We start from the raw sequence: 25,556 nt of genomic DNA, 5'->3' as shown, positions 1-25,556 counted from the left end.
CGCCCAAATCTGACTTCATTAGAGGAAGTCGTGATTTTTCGAAGTTTCATCATAGCATTGTATGACACAGAAACCAAAATTGAAATTGGTCAATTGTTAGGAAAAACAATCTAAACGAGAATTGAAGATCTCATCGATAGGATTATATTGATAAAAAGACAGTCGAGAAAGGATATTGTATGAGAAAGTTATAAGTTTTATATGGAACTTAACAGTCTAAGTCTGTTAAAAATATAACTTAAAAAATAAATCGAGAATTAGTCGATGGTGTCAAAACAAAAGTTGCAGATCTCGTCGATAGCTACGTGTGGATATAATGAACATAAAAACAGAGCTTGTATGAAGAAGTTATGAATTTTCGAAAAACTGATAAAATTACACGCGTCTAGGCACGCAAAACAAGACGAGTGACGCGCTTCTAACATTCCCCCATATTTCGCCACGGTCACCTTCTGGCTGGAGCCACGCTAACGCCCCCGAAATATGCATGGTACGCCCTTCCAATTGCTAGCTATAAATAGGAAGCCATTTGCAGCCACTCTCCTCACCTATTTCCAATCCCTCTGGAACTCTCTCGTACCCTTAGCCCCTTTACTTTCTAGTTACCGATTACTTTAGTGAGGCACTGCAGAATCAAAGAGCCAGAGAAGTACAAGTTCCCGGATCAGAGAGTTGCCCTCATAATTACCGGTTCTCGCTACACTTATTTTAATTCAAGTGTAACTTATGTTATAATCATAATCGTCATTATTAACCTATAAATAATATTTATCGATGATTCCAAGTCAAATATCGACTGATCTACTTACGAGAGTGATATCTAGGTTGAATTTAGTGAGGTGTTTAAAGTGGGATTTCCAAACAGTATACTTTGTATACCAAACGGACCCTACCTTTAATATGATCTTACCTGGTTATTCCTTATTTGATAAGTATTGATGTAGATATTTTGATTATTGATGAATCTAGACTATCATTTATATATTTACAAGGAATATGAAAAATAGACTAAGGCTTAGTGTTATATATATCTAGGTCTTTTGAAAAGATAAAGTGTTAAGACGAAACGTTGCCCTAACCTCAAATCACTTAGTTTTGTGAAGTGAGTATGTAGTTATTTTCAAGAGCATAATTCAATAAAAGTAATTATTAAATGCAAATTGTATTGATTATACTTTATGATATTTGTATACTATAATAGTACTGCTTATTAGGAACTATGTTGGAATCATTTTGTCTTTAGTAATAGTCTGGGTTAGTATAGACTCATAAAAGGTGTTTAGTTCTAAATAATTTGGATATCATATAGGTCTCATTCTGGGGTAGAGTGTAAGATGATAGTTTCGTTTTTATTACTTCTTTTCATAGTTTATTTTTAGTTAAAACCATCTCATTTTAGTTAATCTTCATGCATATTTTCTCTTTTTGTTATTTTATCCTTTACCGGGTGCTTTCCAGTCTTTTGAGCTTATTTGTAGGATTTATTGAAGACTATTTGTTATTGGAGGTGTAGAAGGAGTGCGGGACTGCTGGAGGCTTGCGATTTTTTCATGAACTTGAAGTGGTGCAATTGGGCTTGGTGTCAATATAAGCAAGAAGCACTTCAGACTTAAATTTCGGGTGGGACGATGAGAATTCGAGCTATAGAAGATTAAAGGAGCATTGGAGCATCTTGGAAGAGTTTGGAATGCATAATTGGGCTATAAAGAACTTGAAAAAATGGGTTGGACAATGGATACGAAGAGTAATCTAGAAGGTTAATCAAATGGGTTGGACAATGGATACGAAGAGTAATCGCACTGTGAAGAACCCGAATTTTAGCCTTTTGCCTCTATATGGGGAAAGTTGGTTACTTTTGGGCAACTTTTGGATCCGATTTTTGACCACTTTTACTGAAGTTTTGAGAGGATTTTTCATTATGAAGACTTAAAGAAACAAAAACTTTTTCTCTCTAGAAGATTGGAAGATTTAGAAGCCTGGAGCAATTTTTCTTTCAACTTGCATCTTGAACAATGTTTGGTATCACTAATCTACTTTGCATTTCTTTCATTTTGGCCATGTTTGGCTAGACTCATATTTGGTTGACTTGGATGTAATTGCTTGAATGTTTTGGTTATTTTGAAGAACTCCATGAACTTGTGTTGAATATCTATGACTATATTTTCTATAAAAACTTCCTTCATGTTTATATATCTCTAGTCATGAATACTGATATGTGAATGTTATTTTTGTTGGTTAAATTCTTGATTAAGTAATGGGTCTTCAATTTAACAAGAAAAAATTAGTTTAAATGTTTGTTTTCATTTCATTTAGACTAAGAAAATATTTTCTCCATAGTGGTAATGAAAGCAATAGATTACTCTTTGGATTTGGTGACTCTTAAAGCCTAATGCTAATTGATTTTCACAAAAGTACACGCTTCATTAGTTTTGTGACTTTGATTTAGGAAATGTGCTATGAGCTTCTCTAGTCATTTTGATACAAAAGAAGAGTTGAGGCAAGTTATGCTTATAAATTGCTATAGCCAAGTTAGATTATAAACACAAGTATTGCACCTTGGTATTCTCATGATTATTTAACCAAATGTTCAAGTAATGAAAGTCCAAATTCAACCATCTTTCTCTTATTGATTTCACATCAAACTTTTCTTTTGTTGAATTGTGTTTTTAAATGTTAGTGTAATTCTAGTTTTATTTTAAACATCTCAAAATATCAAAATCCCCTAATTTTATTTTATTTTAGTTTTACAAGTGTTTGTACAACAAGATTATCATAGAGTTATAAAATTGAACCAATCTCCGTGGATACGATCCCTTTACCACTATACACTATTTTAGTGATTTAGGGTTATTTATTTTGTTGGCCTCGACAACCACCATAAGATCAGAGCGGAGTGTAGTAGTCCTCATCTTTTAGGATGACTAGAAATGGTAGGTCCAAATCAAACAGTTGACAAGTATGTATGGGTTATCAACCAGAGTAGATGACAACACTTGACTATTTTAGGCGATTTAGTGAATTACATTGCTATTGTGGACTTATAACCTATATGGATAGATAAAATGGGATACCATATTATGACATCCCCCATTTTTCATAACCATTTAAAACACTTTCTTTACACCTTATAAAATTGAGATGCAGAAAATTCCCAGTTAAACAAAACATTTTTGAGATATCCAAAAGTTATTTCATTTACTTAAAACTTTGAGATGCATGCCATCGTACATAACAAAACATACACCATATCGTAAATATTAAAAGGTCCTGAAACTACTTGTTACAGGCACATCTCTTTATTCCACTCAACATCCTAACTAGACCTCGACAGCCTTACATCCGCTACATGTGCATAAAATAAGTGGGTTAGGTTTGGGAAAACCTGGTGAGATGCATAGGTTTTTCAAGCCCATAATTGATTAATGATAATAAATAATATCATTCCTGAAAACAATGATGTCAAATCATATATATATATATATATATAATTTGACATAAGACCAACTACCCAACCCAACCGATCCTCACAGATCCTAAAGCAACGATTATCTAGAGAAATCACCCAACCTGATGAATTGTTTGAGCAACTCATGAATACATCACAAGGGGAGTCTGTGGCCAGTGTAAGTCATATAAAGGCAACCAATGTTCATAGATTTGATAAATATGGTATCCCAATTTATCTATGTCCATGGGTTATAAGTCCATGCTAGCAACATAATTCACTAGACCACCTAGGATAGTCAAGTTTTGTCATCTACTATAGTTGATGACCTAGACATACTTGTCAGTTGTCTGATCTGGACCCACCATTTCTGGTCATCTACTATAGAGGAGGAATATGACACTCCGCTATCTCATCTCACACTCTACCGCAGAATGAGACCTATCTAATGTCCTACTTATCGGGAACTACATACCTTTTACAAGTCCTATTTTAACTAATCCAGACTAATGCAAAAATCCAATAAGTGTCCAATACAATTCCTAATCCAATAGTACTATCATATTTATACAAGTAATACATAACACAGATAATACAGGTAAACATTTAATGTCGCTTATAAATAATACTTTTAATTTAATATTATGTTCTTCATAGTAACTACGCGCCCATTTGACAAAGTGGTTGGTGATTGGTGAATCGGGTAGAGCTTCACCTTACACCTTTTCCAAAATACCAAGATGTACATAGTACCAAGTCTTAGCCTAGTTTCATGATTATTATCCTACAGGTTTAGATTCCTCAATAATCTAAATGAATATCGAAATTTCTATCATTAAAGATTAGTCATGCAAGAAAGTTGGGAGGCATGACCATTTCGGCATATAGCCTTTCTGAAATCCAACAACCAAGCCAACGTGACCCTTCTAGACATTTCTCATGTAAGTAGATCAATTAATATAATGACATGGAATTACTGATATATCTTATTTATAGATTCAAAACAACGACTATGACTATAAATATAAATTACACTAAAAGTCTGGAAATTATACTGGTAGGGCTTCTACTGGATAAGTACTAAGCATTGGGCACTCAGGGGTTGTAGGAGGGAGAATCGAGAGAGAATTGGTTGTAGGTGCATGGAAATAAAAGCTTATACAAATGAGACTATTTATAGCTGAAAAAAGCCAATGTGCATTGTGCACTAAGCTTGCACACCACTCACAAGCATGAAGTTGGTCCACTTGTCTGCTGACATGTGTCCTCGTCGGCTGGAGCAGCGTGGCTGACTTTGGGCGCAATCTGTGCGCGTCGCGTTGCGCGTGCCTATTTCCCAATTTACTAAATTGCATAACTTCTTTATATATATATATATATATATATATATATATATATATATATATATATATATATATGAGCTCCGTTTCTAATGTTCTTTATATCCACAAAAATTTCTTAACGAGATCTACAACTTTCATTTAGACTCTGTTGGCTAATTTTGACTTCATTATTTACATAGGCTTAGTATATTAAACACGTATAAAATGCATATCTCTATCATCCGGTGTCCGTTTTTGATAGACTTTATATTGTTGGACTCCTATTAAAGATCTTCAATTCTCATTTAGATTGTTTTGGCTAAAAATTGACAGATCTAAAATTCAATTTTTGAGTTGTATACTGTCACGTTGAATCTTAGAAAAATCATAACTTCCCCTAATGAAGTCAGATTTAGACGTTCTCTATATACACGTTTTTGGTTTAATGACTACTATGACTTTCGTTTAGATCGCAAAGGCTAAAAAACAATTTATCAAAAATTACTTTTTACGATACGTAGAGTTGTGACAGTTTAATCACGAAACTTTGAAGAAGCATAACTTCTTGATACGAAGTCGAATTTGAACGCATCTTATATCTTTGGAATCCTTGTTATGTGTATTACAACTAGGTTAAGATTATTTGTCCTAAATAATCTTTTATTTACGACACATATTTTAATCCTATTTATTTTATTATTAAATACTAATATATTTTACACATAATATCATATAAAACACATAAACATATATGAATAATCCTTTATTATTCATTCATATAAAGTAGGTGTAAGGCTCATGTATTACATGAGTTTATTTAAAAAGACTATATATAAAATTATAAACCTGTGAGAAGTTGAATTTATAAGAAAAATAAAAAATATTGAATTATTAAAATTAAAGTGTTTTTTATCTTTTAAATTTAAACAAATAATTTAGATAAATAAACAAAGAAAACTAATGGGCTTTAATTTATAAAATTTGAAAATAAAAGGAAAGTCACTTAATGAAATTGAAATGATTTTATTATTATATTTATTGCAATTAATATATTTAATAAAAATAAAACAACCACAAAATGTCATGTGGAAAAAATTTAATTGAAAATAACCACAAAATGACATGTGGCCAAATTAATGAGGATGTGAAAAGTGACAAAATTTTTTTTTTTTTTTAAATTATGGAGGATATTATAACAGTTGACCAAAGTGATTACATACTATCAATAATCTAGTAGGAAATGCAGACGTTACAGTTATCTCCCCCTTAGGATTATTCCGTCCCCATAATCATGCAACAACAAATAAATGAGGATAACGACTTTTGATTTCGATTTTTGTTTCCCGGGTGAGGTTCAACCATGTCGTGTGTTTCCATCGCACTAGCACCAAGTCAGTCATCTGATGTCGTAATTTCTTCCTCTTACGATTAATGATTTCTTCAGACTCTTCAACCAACCTCCTTTCTTCATCAATCCTTAACTCTGAAAGTGGGAGCATATCAACTTCTTCTAGCTTCTGAGTACTTCCTTAAATAACAAACGTGAAAGGTATTATGGGTACCTTCAAGTTCTTCGAACAATTCAAGTTTGTATGCTTGATTCCCTATCCTTTGAAGTACCTTGAATAGTTTTTATAACGAGGACTCAAATTTCCATGATTTTTTAATATAATAAGTCCCTTCCATGGTGAGACTTTAAGTAACACTTCATCACCCACATCAAATGTGATCAGTCGTCGCTTCTTGTCTGCGTAGCTATTCTTATGACTTTGAGCAACTAACATCCTTTCTCTGATGAATTTTAGCTTCTCAGTGGTCTAATGTACTAATTCAGGAACTGCAAAGTGTTTCTATCTCGCTTCTAACCAACATGATGGCGTACGACACTTCCTTTCGTACAATGCTTCGTAAGGAGGCATCTTAATGCTTAAGTGATAATTATTGTTGTAGGCAAATTTGGCCAGTGATAGGTGGTCATCCCAGCTACCAAGAAAATTTAAGGCACATGCCTGCAACATATCTTCCAAGGTTTGGATAGTTTTGTCACTCTGTCTGTCCGTTTGTGGATGATACATAGTACTTAAGCACAACTTCGTGCCCATTGCTCTCTGCAAACTCCTCCAGAATCTGGAAGTGAATCGACTGTCCCTATCTGACATGATAGATAAGGGTACTCCATGTATCCTGACAATTTCCTCTACATATGTCTCATCCAACTTATCTATAGACCAATTATCTCGTGCGAATATGAAATGAGCACTCTTCATAAGTCGGTCTACTACAACTCATATCATGTCGTGACCTCTCTTTGTCTTTGGCAACTATGTTATAAAGTCCATGGTAACATCATCCACTTCCCTACGGGTCCCGATAAGGGTTCTAAATCCCTGTATGGATTCTGATGTTGTGCCTTTACTCTAGCACATGTTACGCACTCTGCTATGTAAGTTGCCACATCGACCTTCATTGTTGGCCACCAGTAATAGGGATTTAAGTCCAAGTACATTTTGGTGCCGCCTTGGTGTATAGAATACACGGTCTTATGAGATTCCTCCATAAGAAAATCTCGTATACCACCCAACTTTGGCACCCAAATATGATTCTTAAACATCTTCAACCCTTGCTTATCTTCTTCAAATACAAACGTCTCGCCTAGACGTTCTTCCTTCTTATCACCTTCTGCCAGAGCCCTTGTCTAGGCTTTCTTGATCTTTTCCACAATTTTTTAGATCATTTCAATCTTCAACGATCTAGCTCTTTTCCCTTCTGGAATCACCTTTCTATTTAAGGCATCAACTACGATATTTGCTTTACCAAGGTGGTAATGTATCTCACAATCGTAGTTTTAAGTAGCTTAATCCATCACCTTTGTCTCATGTTCAATTCTTTATGAGCAAAGAGATATTGAAGGCTTTTATAATCCGTATAAAGTTTGCATTTGGTTCCATAAAGATAGTGTCTCCAAATCTTTAGCGTAAAAACCACTGTCGTGAGATCTAGATCATGAGTTGGATAATTCTGCTTGTGGGGATTCAATTGTCTCGAGGCGTAAGTAACTACTTTATCTCTTTGGGTAAGGACACATCCCAATCCAATCTTATAAGCATCACTAAAAACCGTAAATTCATCGGTTCCTTCTAGTAGGACAAGGATTGGTGCTTCACACAACCTCTTTTTTAATTCACCAAAAGTCTTTTCTTGCTTCTCGCTCCAAGTATAGGCAACTCCCTTTTTGGTCAAGGTTGTCAATGGAGCCATGATAGAAGAGAAATTTTAGATGAATCTTTGATAGTAACCTACCAATCCCAAAAAACTACGAATTTTAGTGGGACTCTTTGGTGCCTCCTATTTCATTATATCTTCTATCTTTGTTGGGTCAACCATAATGCCTTCTTGGTTAACTATACAACCCAAGAATTGTATCTCCCGTATCCAAAAGTCACACTTGGAAAACTTTGCATAAAGCTTTTCCCTCTTTCGGACTTCTAGTTGTAGCACCTGGTTCCTGTTACGTAAAATTTTCCTTAGTGTTTTTCATTTTTAGCCTTGGACTCGGCGAGTTGTAGGACCGACTCGCCGAGTAGAATTGGGACCCGGAACACGTTTAAGTTGGCGACTCGGCGAGCCCATATTCTGGACTCGGTGAGTCTCCGCTGTCTGATGAAACCCTAAATTTCAAGGGTTTGCACCCTATTTAAACCCTCTTATCCGCCCCCAAGCTCGCCCCCATTCACCCTCAGAGCTCTATACTTCGTTCAAGCCTTGTTCATTGTGAGTTTGAAGCATTTTAGTGTGTTTTCTTGAAGATTTGGAGAGGGGAGGAGAGTAGATCAAGAAGAAGAGGAGGAGACCAGGCATCTTTGAGCTATCTCAGTGTTTTCCTTGAGGTATAACTTGTTTTCCCTCTGTTTTCATGCTTATAGCCCCTTATTAGATCCATGGAAGTCCTTCTTGAGTTTTTCCCCCAAGCTTGTTTGTGCCTTATGGTTTGTAATAAGTTGTTAGCCTCTAGATCTAGGTGGGATCGAGCTCCAGGAGCTTACATCTACTGCCTTTATGGAGCCATATTGCATGAAAGCCCTAGATCTACTCTTTTGGTGCATTTTGAGCCCTAAAACCTTCATTAGTGAATATTTACACGTAAAGTTGGAAACTTTACGTGTTATTCATGCCCTAGGAACCCAGATCTATGAATAGCATGAGTTGGATTCAAGCAGAATCGCGTGTATAGTATTTACATGTGGCCGACTCGGCGAGTCGTTCATCTGACTCGGCGAGTCGAGTCGCGAGTCCCCGAGTTTCCCCCTTTTTGTGACTGCGGGGTGGAGTGGTGAGTTGTGGGATAGGACTCAGCGAGTCAGAAGCTAGACTCGCTCGTGAAGTAACTCGGCGAGTCAGTGCCATGACTCGGCGAGTTCAAGGCAATCTTCTTGTCTCAAGAACAACTCGGCGAGTTGTTCATACAACTTGGCGGGTCACAGCTTAGAGTGTTCTTCGGATGAAGACGAACTCGGTGAGTTGTTCATACAACTCGGCGAGTAGGATGAAGGACTATTGGCCTTTAATTAGAAGGAGAACTCGTCGAGTCAGTGCTTAACTCGACGAGTAGAGACGAGTTTAGGGTCGGACAAAGGGATAGGGACTCGGCGAGTTGACAAGTCAACTCAGCGAGTCGGGCCAACTGACAGTTGACTTTGACTTGACTCTTGATTTGTAAAGGGTAAATGGTCATTTTACCCTGAATTCGGTTAGCAGTATTTGACTAGGGTTTTGTGGGAATTATAGCCGGAGGATTTCCGGAGCGGCAGCAGCAGCAGACAGTCAGTTCCCACACAGATTAGCAGTTACTTTGAGGTGAGTTTCCTTCCAGTAGTGAAGGGTCTAAGGCACCAAGGCCGGCTCGTATAGACGAGATGTTAGAGTGTGGGACGAGCCCGTATCTCTTGGTTGAGTTGATTATGATACATGCCAGTATGATAGAGTTGTCTATACTCGTTGTCTGTGTGATATTTGTATATTATGGGATAGCAGCTGAGTGTAGGTGAGGCTCGTATCTCTCTGAGAGTGGAGTGTGGGCGAGGCCCGTATCTCCCAGATAGTGGAGTGTGGGCGAGGCCCGTATCTCCTAGCTAGCGGAGTGTGGGCGAGGCCTGTATCTTCATGAGTATGGGCGAGGCCCGTATCTCCTAGCTGTTCATGGTATGTTCGTATGGTATGAGGTATTGTGGGGGAACTCACTAAGCTTCGTGCTTACAGTTTTCAGTTTTGGTTTCAGGTACCTCTTCTTCGAAAGGGAAGGAGCTGGCGCGGTAGCGGTATATCACACACATGCTTTATATTCCGCATTATGATATCACCTGGGGATTTGTACTCTGACACTCTTATGTTTTTAAAAAAATGTTTTCCAGACATGCAATATCTTTTATGAAATGATATGATCGTTGAATGTTCTAGTCCTAATGTTTTGCTAAGTACATGTTTTAAAAATGAAATTTTTGGCTCGTATTTTTGGGATGTTACACTAGTACTTCTCAAATATGTTTACCATGATCTTGATTCTTTTTAGAGTAAATCAAGATATCATCCATGAACACTATTACTGATTTATCAAGAAAAGGTTTACAAGGAATTCATAGTGCCCATATCTTGTTCTAAAGGCTATCTTCTTAATATCTTGCTGTCTATGATTCAACTGGTGATATCTTGACCTGAGATCAATCTTGGAGAAGAGGGTTGCTCCCTGAAATTGATTAAACAAGTCATCTATCCTAGGTAATAATACCTATTTTTTTTTATCATAGCTTTGTTGAGCTCTCTATAATCAATGCACATTCTCATTGTACCGTCCTTCTTCTTTAAGAATAATACTGGTGCTCCCTAGGGTGATGAACTAGGTCTTATAAAACCTTTTTCCAACAACTCTTGGATTTGTGTCATTAACTCTTTCATCTCTGTAGACGTTAAATGATATGGCGCTTCCACAATCAGCGTCGTGTCGGGCAATAAGTCGATTATGAATTCAAATTGCCTCTTTGGTGGTAATCTTGGTAATTCATGTGGAAATACCTCAGGAAAATCTCACACTACAGGTATACCAGTCATTGATTTCTTATCTTTTTCGTGTTTATCACATAAGCTAAGAATGTCGTACAACCCTTGACTACGCATTTTCTGGCTTTCATCATTGTGATGATTCCAGACTTCACTATACTCTCATCTCCGTACACTACAAATAAATCTCTCCCAGGGGGAATAATACGCACCATCTTTCTTCCACATTGGATGTCTGCAAGGTTTTCTCCAAATCAGTCCATTCCAAGAATTAGGTCGAACTCACTTAACTTGAAATGTAAAAGCTCTCGACGAAATTCATTCCCATCCAAGTTAATGGTTACGACATCTAACCTATTGCTAATAGATACATTTCTACCATCATCTACTTCTACTAAGATAGGGGTAATTAGCCCAAATGGTGATAACTTAAGTTCCCTACCAAATTCATGCGATATAAATGAATGATCTGCTCCATATTTATCAAATATCTGAACATTGGTTGCCTTTATATGACTTACACTGGTCAAGGACTCCTCTTGCGGTGTAGTTAATAGTTGCTCAAAGGATTCATCTAGTTGGCTGATTCCTCCACATAATTGTTGCTTTAGGATCTGTGAGGATCGGTTGAGTTGCGTAGTTGGTCTTAGGTCAAATTATATATATATATATATATATATATATATATATATATATATATATATATATATATATATATATGATTTGGCATCATTGTTTATAGGAATGATATTATTTATTATCATTAATCTATTATGGGATTGAAAACCCTAGGCATCTCACTAGGTTTTCTCAAACATGACCCACTCATTTTATGCATCACAGGTAGTGGATGTAAGGTTGTCGAGGTCTAGTTAGGATGCTGAGTGGAATAAAGAGATGTGCTTGTAATAAGTAGTTTCATGACCTTTTTAATATTTACATTGTAATGTATTTTTGGATATGAATGATGACATCCTCAAAGTTTTAAATAAATGAAATAACTTTTGGATATCTCAAAAATGTTTTGTTTAACTGGAAGTTTTCCACATCTTAATTTTATAAGGTATAAAGAAAATGTTTTAATTTGTTCTGAAAAATAGGGGATGGTTAAAATGAGTGAAAGGTTTTCATTTATTGACAAGCTCTTACCTTGGCCGAAAATATACCCACACAAACTCTCTCTCTCTCTCTCTATGTTGTTAGTAAGCAAAAGAAGAGAATACATACTATCTTGAACACCGAAATTCTTTCTTGGTGTTTCAAGCTTAAGAGGTTGTATTTACAAGAGTTGAACTAACATTCATCTAGTGTTGGAGCTTGTTGGTAGACTTTCTCTAGACATATTCTACTTTGAGTTCTTTCCATCATCATCATCGTTCAACCTCCCGTGAGGACTAAAGGACAACAAAGGTTGTTAATCTTATCCTTATATGGTTGTTGGTTTAAATATTGCATGTTCATGTAATGTGATCATTTTGTCAGATTTTATGGTGTTCAGTTTTTTTTTAAAGTCTTCCGTTGCACACTAAAAAAGTTTTATATTTCTGAAACTTGATCTTGAACACCATTTTTTCTTCAACATGTAAATGTATATAGGTCGAATACTTATAGGTCTAACTCCTTGTCTAAGGAAATTTTATGATAAAGGTCCCTCTTGAAGGTTGAAGTACCTTATATACCTAAAAATATCCTTATACCACATTAATTCGTTGTATATCCCAATTTTAGATGACATTCTTCTATGCTCAATTTATGTATTATCTTCTTGTGTTATTAAGAGTTGCTAAAAGTATAATAGAGTTTCATTTTATATTAGCTTTGTTAGAACATTTCCCATGTAAGACTTTGATTTTCTAAAATGACACTCATATTAAAACTATAATGTTCCTTCCTCATTCGAATTGCATTAGCAACTTCTAGAAATCTGATATACACCTGAGGCCATATTACTAAATCCAAATGGTACAAGCAAAGTATAAATAACAAAATCTATAAAGTGTAATACTAAAGTAAATTTCTTGACAATGAACTTCATTTTCTCTGTTTATGATTACAGTATTTTTATGATGTTTTTAAAGTATTTTGGTAGTATTTATCTCTTCAAGGATGCTGAATTATGATATTACTTATTAGGCTTATCAAGCCTAAACTACGAATTTTAGCATGTATTCGAGATGCTTAAAGGATGCAGATGGAACTTAGACATTTGGAAGGTCACATATGATGCAGTGGTTTGCTTTAAAATTTATGTTTCAATTTTTAAATTGTTAGATCCTTGTATATTTTTAAAAGTTTACTTAAAACTTTGGTTTTGATAACATTGGAACCTATTTTTCCATAAATGATGATTTTGGTTTCTAAAAGATTAATTTGAATCGATTAAAATGACTAACTCATACAAGGAGTGTTTCAAGGTCAAAATTTTGGAGATCATTACAATAAGAAATAAGGTTGATAATCAATTTAAGCATATAAGCTATCATCATTAAAGGTATGACCAAAATAAAAAGACCATTTAAGGCTCGTTTGATATGGTATCTAACTGGTTCCAAAGAGGACTGGGTCCATAAAATACCAATTGACACGTTTGATATTGATTATAGATGTAGGGGACTCGGTCCAATAAAAATAGAAGACTCGGTCCTTGCTTTCAACTTGATGGACCGAGACAAATAAAAAAAACTCGTCGATGCCCTACATCCCTCCCCTGTTAACCTCCCAGCGACGAAGCAAGAAGTCCCAATAGCGATCCAAATATGTCGTGCAATAGCATCAATTAACAGCAACAGGAATGATCAACAACAATAGCAACGATCAACAACAACAACATCAATCAAAAATTTGTTTTTCTGTTTGTCCTTATTTTTTCTGCATGATCAACAACAACAACATCAACCAATTGACATGTTTTTTTGTTATTGATTCTTAAAATTTCCATATTTTCATGTTCTTGATTTTTCACCTCCATGATTTATTGTTTGCCATTGTTTTTCATGTTCGTGATTATTAGCGTTCTCATGTGAGCATGCATCTTATTTGTTGATTCTTGAAAACAAGAAGTCAAAATCTTATAATGTAGAAAACTGAACATGAAAAAAATATATATATACTACCACACGACATTAGTTAACCACCAATTTGATGATCTAGTTTATAATATTCAATTCATTATTTGACAATACTCATGGATTAAGAAAACTTATGAAAACACAAACAAAGCAATAAAACAAAATTGGTGAATATGTGTATATATTTGCATAACATGTGTGTTACATTTGTGTTACATCTTTTTGTATATATATATATATATATATATATATATATATATATATATATATATATATATATATATATATATATATATAGGTGGGTTCAATTGAGAAAATAAAAAAGGTTGAGAATGGGGGAATCATTCTCAGCCACTCATTTAATCTAAACATAAAAGACACGGTGGCAAACTTGTAAATATCGTAATAACCTTCAATCTCAAATACGTAACTATAAAGAATTCGATAATTGTTCGTTCATCATCAAAATTTTTCCTCCAACCTTCAATAATCATCCAGATTTCTTCAACTAAACCGGAATTTCTTCACTGTTCATGAAATTGGAATCGGAGTTCTGGACTCGCAGTCACAATCGGCATTGAGGGACTTGGAATCGGTACTCACAGGTTCCCAATCGGATTTTCGGAAATCAAAATCAAATTGAGAAATCGATCAGAGATAGGATGTCGCATCTGAAGTCGAAATCGGAAGTATATGATGATTTGGAATTGATAACTTGATGTTTTTAACATTTTTAAAATAGTTAACTTGTTTGCACTCCAACTGTTTGATGAAATGCATAAACTAAATTACCACGTTATATTCACATATGAATATGTTTTCTCACCTGAATCAGTATATGATTATTAAAAACACAAAACAAATATGCAAGTCTGTATGTTATTCATATGTGAATAACATATACAAATTATATATATTTGTCAAAATACATTCAATATTCATAAGTGAATATACAATGTAATATTCATATGTGAATATACTGTGTAATATTCATAAGTGAATATATCATCTAATATTCACAAGTGAATATACTCTGTAATATTCACATGTGATATACCATGTAATACTATGTAATATTCACATATAAAATATCATTTAATACTCATAAGTGAATATATCATCTAATATTCACAAGTGAATATACTATGTTAATATTCACAAGTGAATTCATCGTCCAATATTAAAATATGAATATACTATGTTTATTATATGTTATATTCATATATGAATGATACTTAAATTGTAAAAAAAAAAAAATCATACTTTTTTTTCATAAGTGAATAACGAATGTACTGTAATAAAATCTGATGCATTGTTATTCATTTATGAATAACGATAGCTGAAAATATATAAAAAAAAAATTATTTTATCTTAAAACTATATCAATATGGATGTCTATTTGTAGAGAATAAAAAATCATGAATTTTGGTATATTTAAAATAATTTTTTTGATAAAAATAGCTTTTAAAAATTAAAAAAAACCAAAAAAAACTATGTTTTTGTATATATTAAGATAACGATTAGCATAGTTTAAGGAAATATGTTATGTTGGAAAACACATGTGCATTCGTTTCCCATTTCCGTTGGTACGTTGGAGGTTTTTGTGGCAAAAATAAATGATTGGCTGAGAATGATTCCCCCATTCTCAACCTTTTTTTTTGTCAATTGAACCTTCCCCTATATATATATATATATATATATATATATATATATATATATATATATATATATATATATATATATATATTTGTGTTTATGTGTGCAAATATGTGTATATATTTGCATAACATGTTAAACATTTATTTATTCCTTAGACATGACGGAAAAGAGAAGTAGAGCTAGTTGGTCTTCGGATTTTGTGACCAAAACTTTTCTTGATGCATGTATCCAAGAGATGACAAATAATGTTCGGGAGAGTAGTGGTCTCAAAGGTACCTCATGGAATACAATAGCTGAAAAACTAAAAAAAGAACACGACTTTGTTGTTGACAAAAAACAAATGAAATATCGTTATGACTACTTGAAAAGCAAGTATTCACTTTGGTTGAAATTAAAAAACAAAACTGGGAATCTCTATAATCCTATCACAAACACATTTCAAATGACAGATGAAGAGTGGAAAGCAGAGGCAAAGGTAATCTTTTAATTTAAAAAACATTATTATTTTTAAAGTTTAATAATAAAATCAATTTATCAAACAGTTGAACAAGATGGTTGAGAAATTAAGAAATGCACCCCTCCTTTACCCTGATCTATGCATCCAGTTGTTTGAGGGTGCGACCTCGACTGGTGCTACTAGTTGGGGACCATCTTCGACACTCCCTCACCCTGCAGAAGGCTTTACTACACAAGATTATGAGGATATCGAGATGGTAGATACACCACCTCAAATGGATATCTCAGCCTTAGCTTCAACAGTACCCCCACCTACACATCACATGCAAGTGGAGATTTGTCTGGTCAGTCCAAAAACAAAAGAGGAAAACGAAATTCACCCACGGACTCACTTGATGATGACATAAGAGAGGTTGGCAAGGAAATTATGAAGGCGGCTCAGGCGTTCACGCAAACTAATAATCTTGACAAAGAGATGGATGAATGTATTGAAAAATTAAGAGGCTTGGAGTGGGGAAATTCTGATCCGAAATACATCACTGCTCTCATGTTGTTCGCTGAAAATGTTGGTAACAGGAAAATCTGGTTACGCCTCGAGTCTTCGACTTGTGAGTTGTGGGTGAAAAGTGTGGGAAAGAATTTTGGATTACTTGGTTGACTTTAGTATGACTTTAGTATGACTTTAGGATGTTTTTGGCTTTATGTTTTATGGATTTATACTATGGTACATGTTATGAATTTTTATGTGTAGGGTTGTTATGTGTTTTTCACAAGATGCATTTGTATTATTATGCAACCATTTTACTCAAAGAAATCGGTTGCAACGTAGTAGGACAATAAGCGTTGAAGAGAAAATGGCTACATTTTTACATGTTATAGGACATAATGAACATTTTCGAGCTTCACCACTCCATACAAACGATTCATCAATGTTTTCATGAAGTGTTAAAAGCAATGATGTGTTTTGCAAGAGAAATTATTATACCAACATCTTCTAATACAACAAGAAATACCTCGGAATGACATAGACGTCTAAAAAACATATTTCCTAAAGCAATAGGTGCACTAGATGGAACACTAGTTCTGCCCGTTGATAAACAAACTCACTATAGAGGAAGAGGAAAAGGTGAATGTTATCAAAATTTAATAGGAATTTGTGATTTTGATATGATATTCACCTTTGTATGGGCTGGATGGGAGGGCATAGCACACGATTCTAAAGTTTTGAAAGAAATTGCATTTAATCAGACTTCTGGATTTCCATTCCCTCCACCAGGTTTGTCATTTTTCTATAAGTTTTATTATCTATATTATTTATATGATTAATTTGTCACCTATCTGCAGATAAATATTACCTTTGTGATGCCGCATACACTAACATCCGTGGATTAATGGCTCCTTACCGCAATACTAGGTATTGGTTAGCCGATTTTCGAAGAAACAAGGCTTTAACTAAGGAAGAAAGGTTCAATCATGCTCATGCACAACTTAGAAATATCATTGAACGTGCTTATGGTGTATTGAAGGTGAGATTTCCAATTTTAAAACGTATGACTCCTTATCATTTTCCAGTGCAAAGAGAGATAGTCATTGCCTGTGTCGCGGTCCATAATTTTATAAAGAAATACGATATTCAAGATGACCTATTTACGAGCTTTGAACAAAACAATATGGTTACTCCTAATGTGGGAGGTGGAGAAAGTGAGGGCCAAAACATACAAGGCATAGAATGGGGTTCAGAAGTCGTTGAGTATATAACTACTTTGCGTGACCAGATTGCTACTCAGTTACTTTCAAATGGTTCACGTTAAATGATATAGCTTTTTATAATTATTTTATTTAGCAAAAAAGGACAACGTAAGGATAATATGGTCATTTTTATCAGTCAGCAAAATCAGTCAAATAAATAATCAAACAACATAAATTCAGACAGACGTGGACTCAATCAACATTTCTAACTCAGTCAGCTCTAACCTAATCAGCAACTATCAAACGACCTCTTAGACCACTCCAACCTTACCACTAAAAATTACATTATTTTGTGTAAAACTAACACCAAATTTCATTTTAACTCCAACCACACACTAAAACATATTTTAATATTATAGAATATAAAACAATAATTATAAAAACTAAAAAGCAATTAAAATAACCATTTTAAAGGAAAAAGTGATTTGGTGTTATGAATAAGACCTTTATATATAAAGGTCATATTTTCTTTCCATAAAAATAAAGACCACTTTTTGTTGATTGAAGCATTTCGACCTCTATAACATAAAAATAGAGGTTCATTGGAGATGCTCTTAGATGAATAAAAACATGCTTAAAAGCCTATGTTATTGACTTTGGTGGTATAATAGGAACACTTTGACTCATAGGAAATGATCCACACTCTTGCCAGGGGCGGACCTAGGGGTGGTCCACGGTGATACCGACAACCCCTAATTTTTCCGGCCGCAGTAGAAAATTTTTCAAAAATTTTCGAAAATTTTATTTTTTCTACTACCGTGCAACCCCTAACTCTCCCGTGCAACCCTTACTGTAAAATCCTACGTCCGCCCCTAACTCTTGTTGTCTTCTTTTCGTATGTTAGTCATGTCGTCCTCTTATTTCATATGATGCTGCTGTTTTATCATTAGTAAAGCTTGTGACTGTAATCTCCTATGCATAGTTTTGATTCTTTCACTTACAAAAGTTGTCACATAGACTAGTTGTGTTATCTTTAGTCTTTTATATGTTAATGCTTCTTCTTCTTGAAGAACATGGCTCGTATAACTATGCCCGTTTTGACTTATGAATCATAGGTTCTATGACTTCTATCCACAAACTATGTCATCTTAAAAATACTTGGAAAAATTATAAGTTAAGTGACTCAAAATTTTTACAAGGCTTAAATTTGGAATATATTATTATTATTATTATTACTTTTCTAATATATGTATAAATATCAATGTAGATAGATCTGAAAATATAATATATCTATATAGATATAGATATCGATATTTTATTTAAATAAAATTGACTAAAGTATTTATTTATATTTAAATAAAAGAAAAAAAAAAAAAAAAAAAAACAAATAATAGTCTCCGGTCTCCACGATTTAACCCTTAAAACACCAATATCCCCCTTCGCCCACCCAAAGCAAAGTTTGCCCCCCCTTTTCACTTTCCAATCGTTGAACGCCAAAATTTCAGGTAGAGACAAAAACCCTAATTCTCCATCATCGTCATCTTCATCTCGCATATACATACACACATATAATTACAATAATCCCATTGCGCAGAAATTTATTTATATTTGCCCTTACATTCATATGTCTTCCATTGCTGTTCTGCTCCATCATCTTCGTGCTCGTAGTGCCAGTAGTTCCTCCCAAAAACGGCAGTCTTCTGTTTCACTTTCACATCATGGTCACCACTTCTCCAGCTTCTCATTGAGCTTTTGTCCCTTCTTATCTCCTCGAGATGACTGACCACAACGTAAATTCCTTCTCTTCTTTCTCTATCTATACTATATGTATTTTCGATTTTGTATGCGATGAGCTGTATTTTATGTAGTATCACTGTTAGTTACTGCTTCTGTTGATGATGTAACTGTTAGGGCTTTTATTTTAGGTTTAGTTTGTACGATTGTAGTGTCACCCCATATAGCCCATACACATAAAAGATAGTGTATTAGTCTATATATCTCTAGATTCTTAGGTTTGGAAAAGTTAAAAAGGTTACACTTTAATGATTGTAGAACCTAGTAAGTTTCATATACTTTTGAGAATCCATATCAATTGTGTTGTTTGCCTTTATTATCAATAAAACATATATATCTTGTTACAAACTTTCAGGTGTTCGTGTTTGGATCATTTACAGAGGATGAGATCAAATCCCTGCAAAGTACCTCAAAACAGAATGATGTAGAATTTATGTTTGGTTCTTTGGACTCTGCAACTCTAAGATCTGTGGGCATCTTCAACAACAAACCAAATGTTACAGAAATTCCCAAAAACCACCAACCATCAAATCCAGTAAAGAAAAGTAAAAATGATGAAATTGTTCATGCATCATCATCATCATCATCATCACGAACCCCTGTTGCAGTTGTAAATAAAAATGGAAACATCCATGATTCAAGCTCTCTTTCCTATAGCAATGGTGTGCAAGAACAGGAACCAAAAAATGCACAACTCCTTGTATCGTTTGTACCTGAAAGCATTGGAAGTGAAGCTTATGTCGAATCCTTTGAAGCTCTGAACTTGATAAATCCCAAAAATAACCTTATCACTGCATCAAATGGTCTCCATAAAGCTGCAACAGAGTTACTCCCTCGAGGCTTAGTCAACTCTGGAAATTTGTGCTTTCTAAATGCAACTCTTCAAGCTCTTCTTGCTTGTTCTCCCTTTGTACATCTCTTACAAGAGCTAAGAACACGCAATATACCCGAGGTAAATAAACTTCAATTGTCTTTGTTTTTGCTATTGTGAATTGTGATACATTATTATATTTTTACCTTTATTACAGATTGGTTACCCAACTTTACATGCATTTGTTGAGTTTATTTCTGGATTTGACATGCCTTCTGACATTCACTCAAAGAAGAAAGACAATATTCTTCTAGAAACTGGGAAACCTTTTCGACCTGTTATGTTTGAATCTGTTTTAAACAATTTCTCTCCAGATATGCCAAATAGCTTCTCTGGAAGACCAAGGTTTGTGTTAATGTTATAAAATTTATATATACATTGTGTTTGGAATTTCGGATGCTGAGTTGAAGTTTGTTTTTTAAAAAGGCAAGAAGATGCTCAGGAGTTTTTAAGTTTTGTAATGCACCAAATGCATGATGAACTGCTTAAACTTGAAGGAGAAGGTTGTAATTTCAATGGTGGAAAAGTTTCATTGGTTTCATCTGTAAGTGATGAAGATGATGATGAGAGTTGGGAAACAGTTGGACCAAAGAACAAAACTGCAATCACAAGAACACAAAGTTTTATCCCTTCAAAATTAAGTGAGATTTTCGGAGGCCAATTAAAAAGTGTTGTGAAAGCAAGAGGTAACAAAGCATCTGCAACCATTCAGCCATTTCTTTTGCTCCATTTGAATATATGTCCAGATCCTGTGCATACAATAGAAGATGCACTTCATCTTTTTTCTGCTCCAGAGACACTTGAAGGGTATCGTGCTTCATCAGCAGGAAAGGTATTTTTCTTTTTCAAGATTGTAAATTTCATGAATATCTAATTGATATTATTTTTTGATATGTAATTATCAGGCAGAATTAGTAAGTGCAAGTAAATCAGTGAAAATACTAGAGCTTCCAGAGATAATAATACTACACTTAATGAGGTTTAGCTATGGAAGTCAAGGAAGCACAAAATTACTCAAACCAATCCATTTTCCTCTTCACCTTACTCTCAATCGTGATCTCCTTGTTTTATCATCACCAGAGGTATGTATTTAATATTTATATAAAATATATCTTTTTTTATTTATTAATTTATAATTATGATAAACAGGGTCGAAGATATGAGCTAGTGGCAACGATAACTCATCATGGAAGAGAGCCATCGAAGGGTCATTACAGTGCTGATGTGTTGCATGAAACAAGTGGGAAGTGGTTGAGATATGATGATGCTTCGGTTGTTGCTATTTCTACAAACAAAGTGCTTCATGATCAAGCTTATGTTCTCTTCTACAAGCAGATGTATTAGTCTAGTTTTTAGTTTTACACGTTTCTGTTTTAAGAGGTTATGCTAAAAAATTTATATGGGTACTTGGGGATTCTTTTTTGGGTAAATCTTGTGTATGGTGTTATTATTATTATTATGAATCACGCTATCTTGGTTTATTAAAATGAGTTATTATTTTTGTTACTTCATTCTCTAAAATATAATTTCTTGCTTCTAGACATAGATAATGGTATGTTTTGTTTTGTGAGGGTTTCATCTTCGTATTCAGTTTTGATATCATTTTTTTTTTCTTTTAGGGTAAGAGGAAGTCTATCCTTTGAAATCTATTTGTTGTCAAGTATATTTGTCGGATCAGTTTCGTTTTCTTTCCAATCACTTCCAACCCACAACTAATGTAAAATTATTCGTTCTAAATGCTCGAGTTTTGTTTTGTTTAATTAAGAATTTAGTAATTTAAAACTAAAAAAATTAAAATAAAATTAAACATAACATTTCTTTGATTAAAACATAAACTAGTACCAAAAAAAAAAAAGTAAAATGACAATTATGATTTAAGGATGATATTCAAAATCCTAAACTGATTTTGATATAATAAATTCACAATGTAATTACATAAGGGATTCAAAAGAGTTTACATTGAAATGAGAAGACAAAAGGGTAACAACAAACTGTACTTTATTTTTTTTGAATGATAAAACTAATTCTTTTACAAACAAAATTTATAGATCTTGATGACATAACAATAGTATGCATGACTCGTTGAACTTTATTAAGGAGCTCCACGACCTCTCGTGGTGCAAGGAAACAAAATGTATCGAACATGAATGATATAAATTCATGTTAATTTTTAATACATGCTTTCTCATGTTTTGCTACTTTATGCGAGGTGGATTTTAAAGCTGCTATGCCCATCGTAAAATCCTCACTATTAGATCCACAAGAGGAGAAACTCATGTTAGATCCACACAAGTGTGTTTCGGCAACCGAGAGACATGAAACATATTATAGATCTGGATAAGCTCTTCGGGAAGATCCAATATTATAGATCTGGATAAGCTCTTCGGGAAGATCCAAGCAATAAGCAACCTGGCCCACCCGGGCCAAAATCCTGAAAGGACTGATGTACCTAGGGCCCAACTTGCCCCTTTTCTTAAATCAGATGACACCTACAGAAGAACCATATCCCGAACCTGGAACTCCAGGTCTGATCGGCATTGTCAGCATAACTCTTCTGCCGACTCTATGTTGTCTGAAGTCTACCCCGAACCTGATGAATCAACTCAGTAGTCTTGAGTACCACTTAAGTATTCCCCATATCTCGTTGACCGACCTCAACCCAACATATCGGAGTCTTGCACTTCCTCCCCTAGAGCATTTGAAAAGGAGTCCGATCGATGCTAGCGTGATAACTGTTGTTATACGAAAACTCCGCCAAAAAGAGATACATATCCCAACTCCCACCGAAATCCAATACACATAACCGAAGCATATCCTCCAGGTTCTGGATAGTCCGCTCACTCGGTCTGTTAGTCTACGGGTGGAAAGCCATATTGAAGTGCAGACAAGTACCCAACTCCTCGTTAAACCTCTTCCAAAACCTGGAAGTAAACCGCACATCCTTGTCTGAAACCACTAAAACCGACACCCCATGACGTGCCACAACCTCCATGGTGTAAATGTCGGTCAACTTCTCTATTAGAATACTCTCCTGAATCGGAATGAAATACACGCTCTTGGTTAATCGATCCACGATTACCCATATCGAATCCACTTTGCGCGCTCTCCGTGGAAACTTCGTGATGAAATCCATGGTGATATCTTTCCATTTCCAAATAGAATGTATAACGGTTGCATCTTGTTGTGAGGTGGCTGATGCTCAGCCTTGACTTTCCTGCAAGTCAAGAACCTCTCCACATACCAAGCTACATCCCGCTTCATAAATGGCCAACAATAATCGGGACAAAGATCTCTATACATCTTTGTTGCTCCGGGATGGATAGAGAACTTTGAATTGTGCACCTCTTCCATCAGAACTTGACGCGACCCCAATAAGGAACCCACACCCTACGATGGAGAGTCAATAACCCTCGACTATCATAATCAAAGGAAGCCACCTGACCCATAATGAGCTCACTTTTTCGGTGCTCTTACTTCATAGCATAAACTTGATCCTCTTGAATCTTCTCCAATAATGGAGTAATCACTGTCATCATCAAACACATATCCCTGATCAGAGTCGCGACTGCCTTGTGGCTAAGAGCATCAGCCACCACATTGGCCTCCCTGGATGGTAAAGGATCTCACAATCATAATCATTTACCACATTCAACCACCTACGCTGCCTCATATTCTGATTCGGATGATCCATCAAATACCTGAGGCTCTTTTGATTCGTGTAGATAGTAATGGACTCCATAAAGGAAATGTCGCCAAATCTTGAGGGGGAACACCACAACCCCCAACTTCAAATCATGTGTAGGATAGTTCACCTCATGAGGCTTCAACTGCCTCAAAGCGTAAGAAATAACACGACCCCTTTGCATTAGAACTGCACCCAAACCCGTGATCGACACATCAGAATAAACCACAAAATCATCAACACCCTCAGGAAGGGTCAAAATCAGCGCCTCACACAATCTCTGCCTCAGGATCTCAAAAGTTGTTTGCTGCTCAGGCCCCCAACAAAAAGTGACGGTCTTCTTCTTTAATCGAGTCAGAGGAACCACTATCATGGAGAAATCCTAAATGAATCTCCGATAGTAAGCTGCCAGACCAAGAAAACTTTGAATCTCATATGAGACTTCAGAACCTCCCATCCCATCACCGCCTCGACCTTGGCCGGATCAACCAGAATACCGTTCTAGTTGACAAGGTGCCCTAGAAACTACACCTCGCACAACCAGAACTCACACTTGGAGAACTTCTCATACAGTATCTCCCTCCTCAAGGCCTCCAATACCTCCCTCAGATGCTCCTCATGCAACTCCTGGGTCTTAGAATAGACTATGATATCATTCATAAACACAATCACAGATTGATCTAGCATGGGTCTGCATACATTATTCATGAGGTCCATGAATGCGGATGGGGCATTAGTGAGCCCGAAGGGCATCACCATAAACTCGTAATAACCATAAAGAGTCTAAAAAGCTATCTTCTACGTATCCTCTTCTTTGACCCTCATCTGATGATAACCCGAACATAGATCAATCTTGGAAAACCAAGATGCACCCTGAAGTTGGTCAAATAAAATGTCAATCCTTGAGACTGGATAACAGTTCTTCACCGTTAGCTTATTCAGCTCCCGGTAGTCGATACACATCCGATGTGACCCATCCTTCTTCTTCACAAACATGATCGACGCTCGCAATGACGAACTACTTGGCCGAGTGAACCCCTTGTCTAACAGCTCTTGTGGTTGTGTAGACAACTCCTGCATATTTGGAGGTGCTAACCGACAAGATGATTTGGCGATCGGAGCCGCACCGGGAACTAGGTCAATCTGAAACTCTAATTGCCTCTTTGAAGGCACTCTAGGAAAATCATTAGGGAAGACATTCGGATATTCCCGAACAACCGACACATCATCCACAACCGCCTTACCTTCTCCAGGGTATCCATAATATAGGCGACAAATCCGGAACAACCCTGCTGAAGATAGCGCCTGACCCTAGTTGCTGAACATAAAATCAGCCCGTGCTGAATACCCTCTCCCTGAACTACCAACTCTCCCCCACTTGGGGTTCGAATATGCACCAATTGTTGCTCACAGTCAATCATTGCCCTATTGGGGATCAACCAATCCATCCCCACAATAACCTTGCTCTCACGCAGGGAATAGGAACCAAATCAATCAAATACCGCTCACCGAACAACTC

General features: G+C 35.3%; 1 protein-coding gene across 2 annotated transcripts; it reads left to right on the top strand.

Annotated features, from left to right (window-relative positions):
* Positions 1-19,124: 19,124 nt before the first annotated feature.
* On the top strand, positions 19,125-21,861 carry LOC111903824 (ubiquitin carboxyl-terminal hydrolase 24). 2 transcript variants are annotated; one of them, XM_042895692.2, is made up of 7 exons: positions 19,125-19,195; positions 19,285-19,480; positions 19,840-20,436; positions 20,513-20,700; positions 20,782-21,187; positions 21,261-21,437; positions 21,505-21,861. In XM_042895692.2, the coding sequence occupies exons 2-7, from the start codon at positions 19,466-19,468 to the stop codon at positions 21,697-21,699; spliced, it is 1,578 nt and encodes a 525-aa protein (XP_042751626.1). In that variant the 5' UTR covers positions 19,125-19,195; positions 19,285-19,465; the 3' UTR covers positions 21,700-21,861. The 2 variants fall into 2 exon arrangements, with proteins under 2 accessions (XP_042751626.1, XP_052620558.1); XM_052764598.1 differs by lacking the exon at positions 19,285-19,480 and having other exon boundaries at positions 19,131-19,195.
* Positions 21,862-25,556: the final 3,695 nt, after the last annotated feature.

The sequence above is a fragment of the Lactuca sativa genome, chromosome 6 (assembly GCF_002870075.4).
Source record: "Lactuca sativa cultivar Salinas chromosome 6, Lsat_Salinas_v11, whole genome shotgun sequence".
NCBI classification, from domain to species: Eukaryota; Viridiplantae; Streptophyta; class Magnoliopsida; order Asterales; family Asteraceae; genus Lactuca; species Lactuca sativa.
The sequence above is the reverse complement of the archived record's forward strand: the minus strand, read 5'-3'. Positions and strand labels throughout refer to the sequence as shown.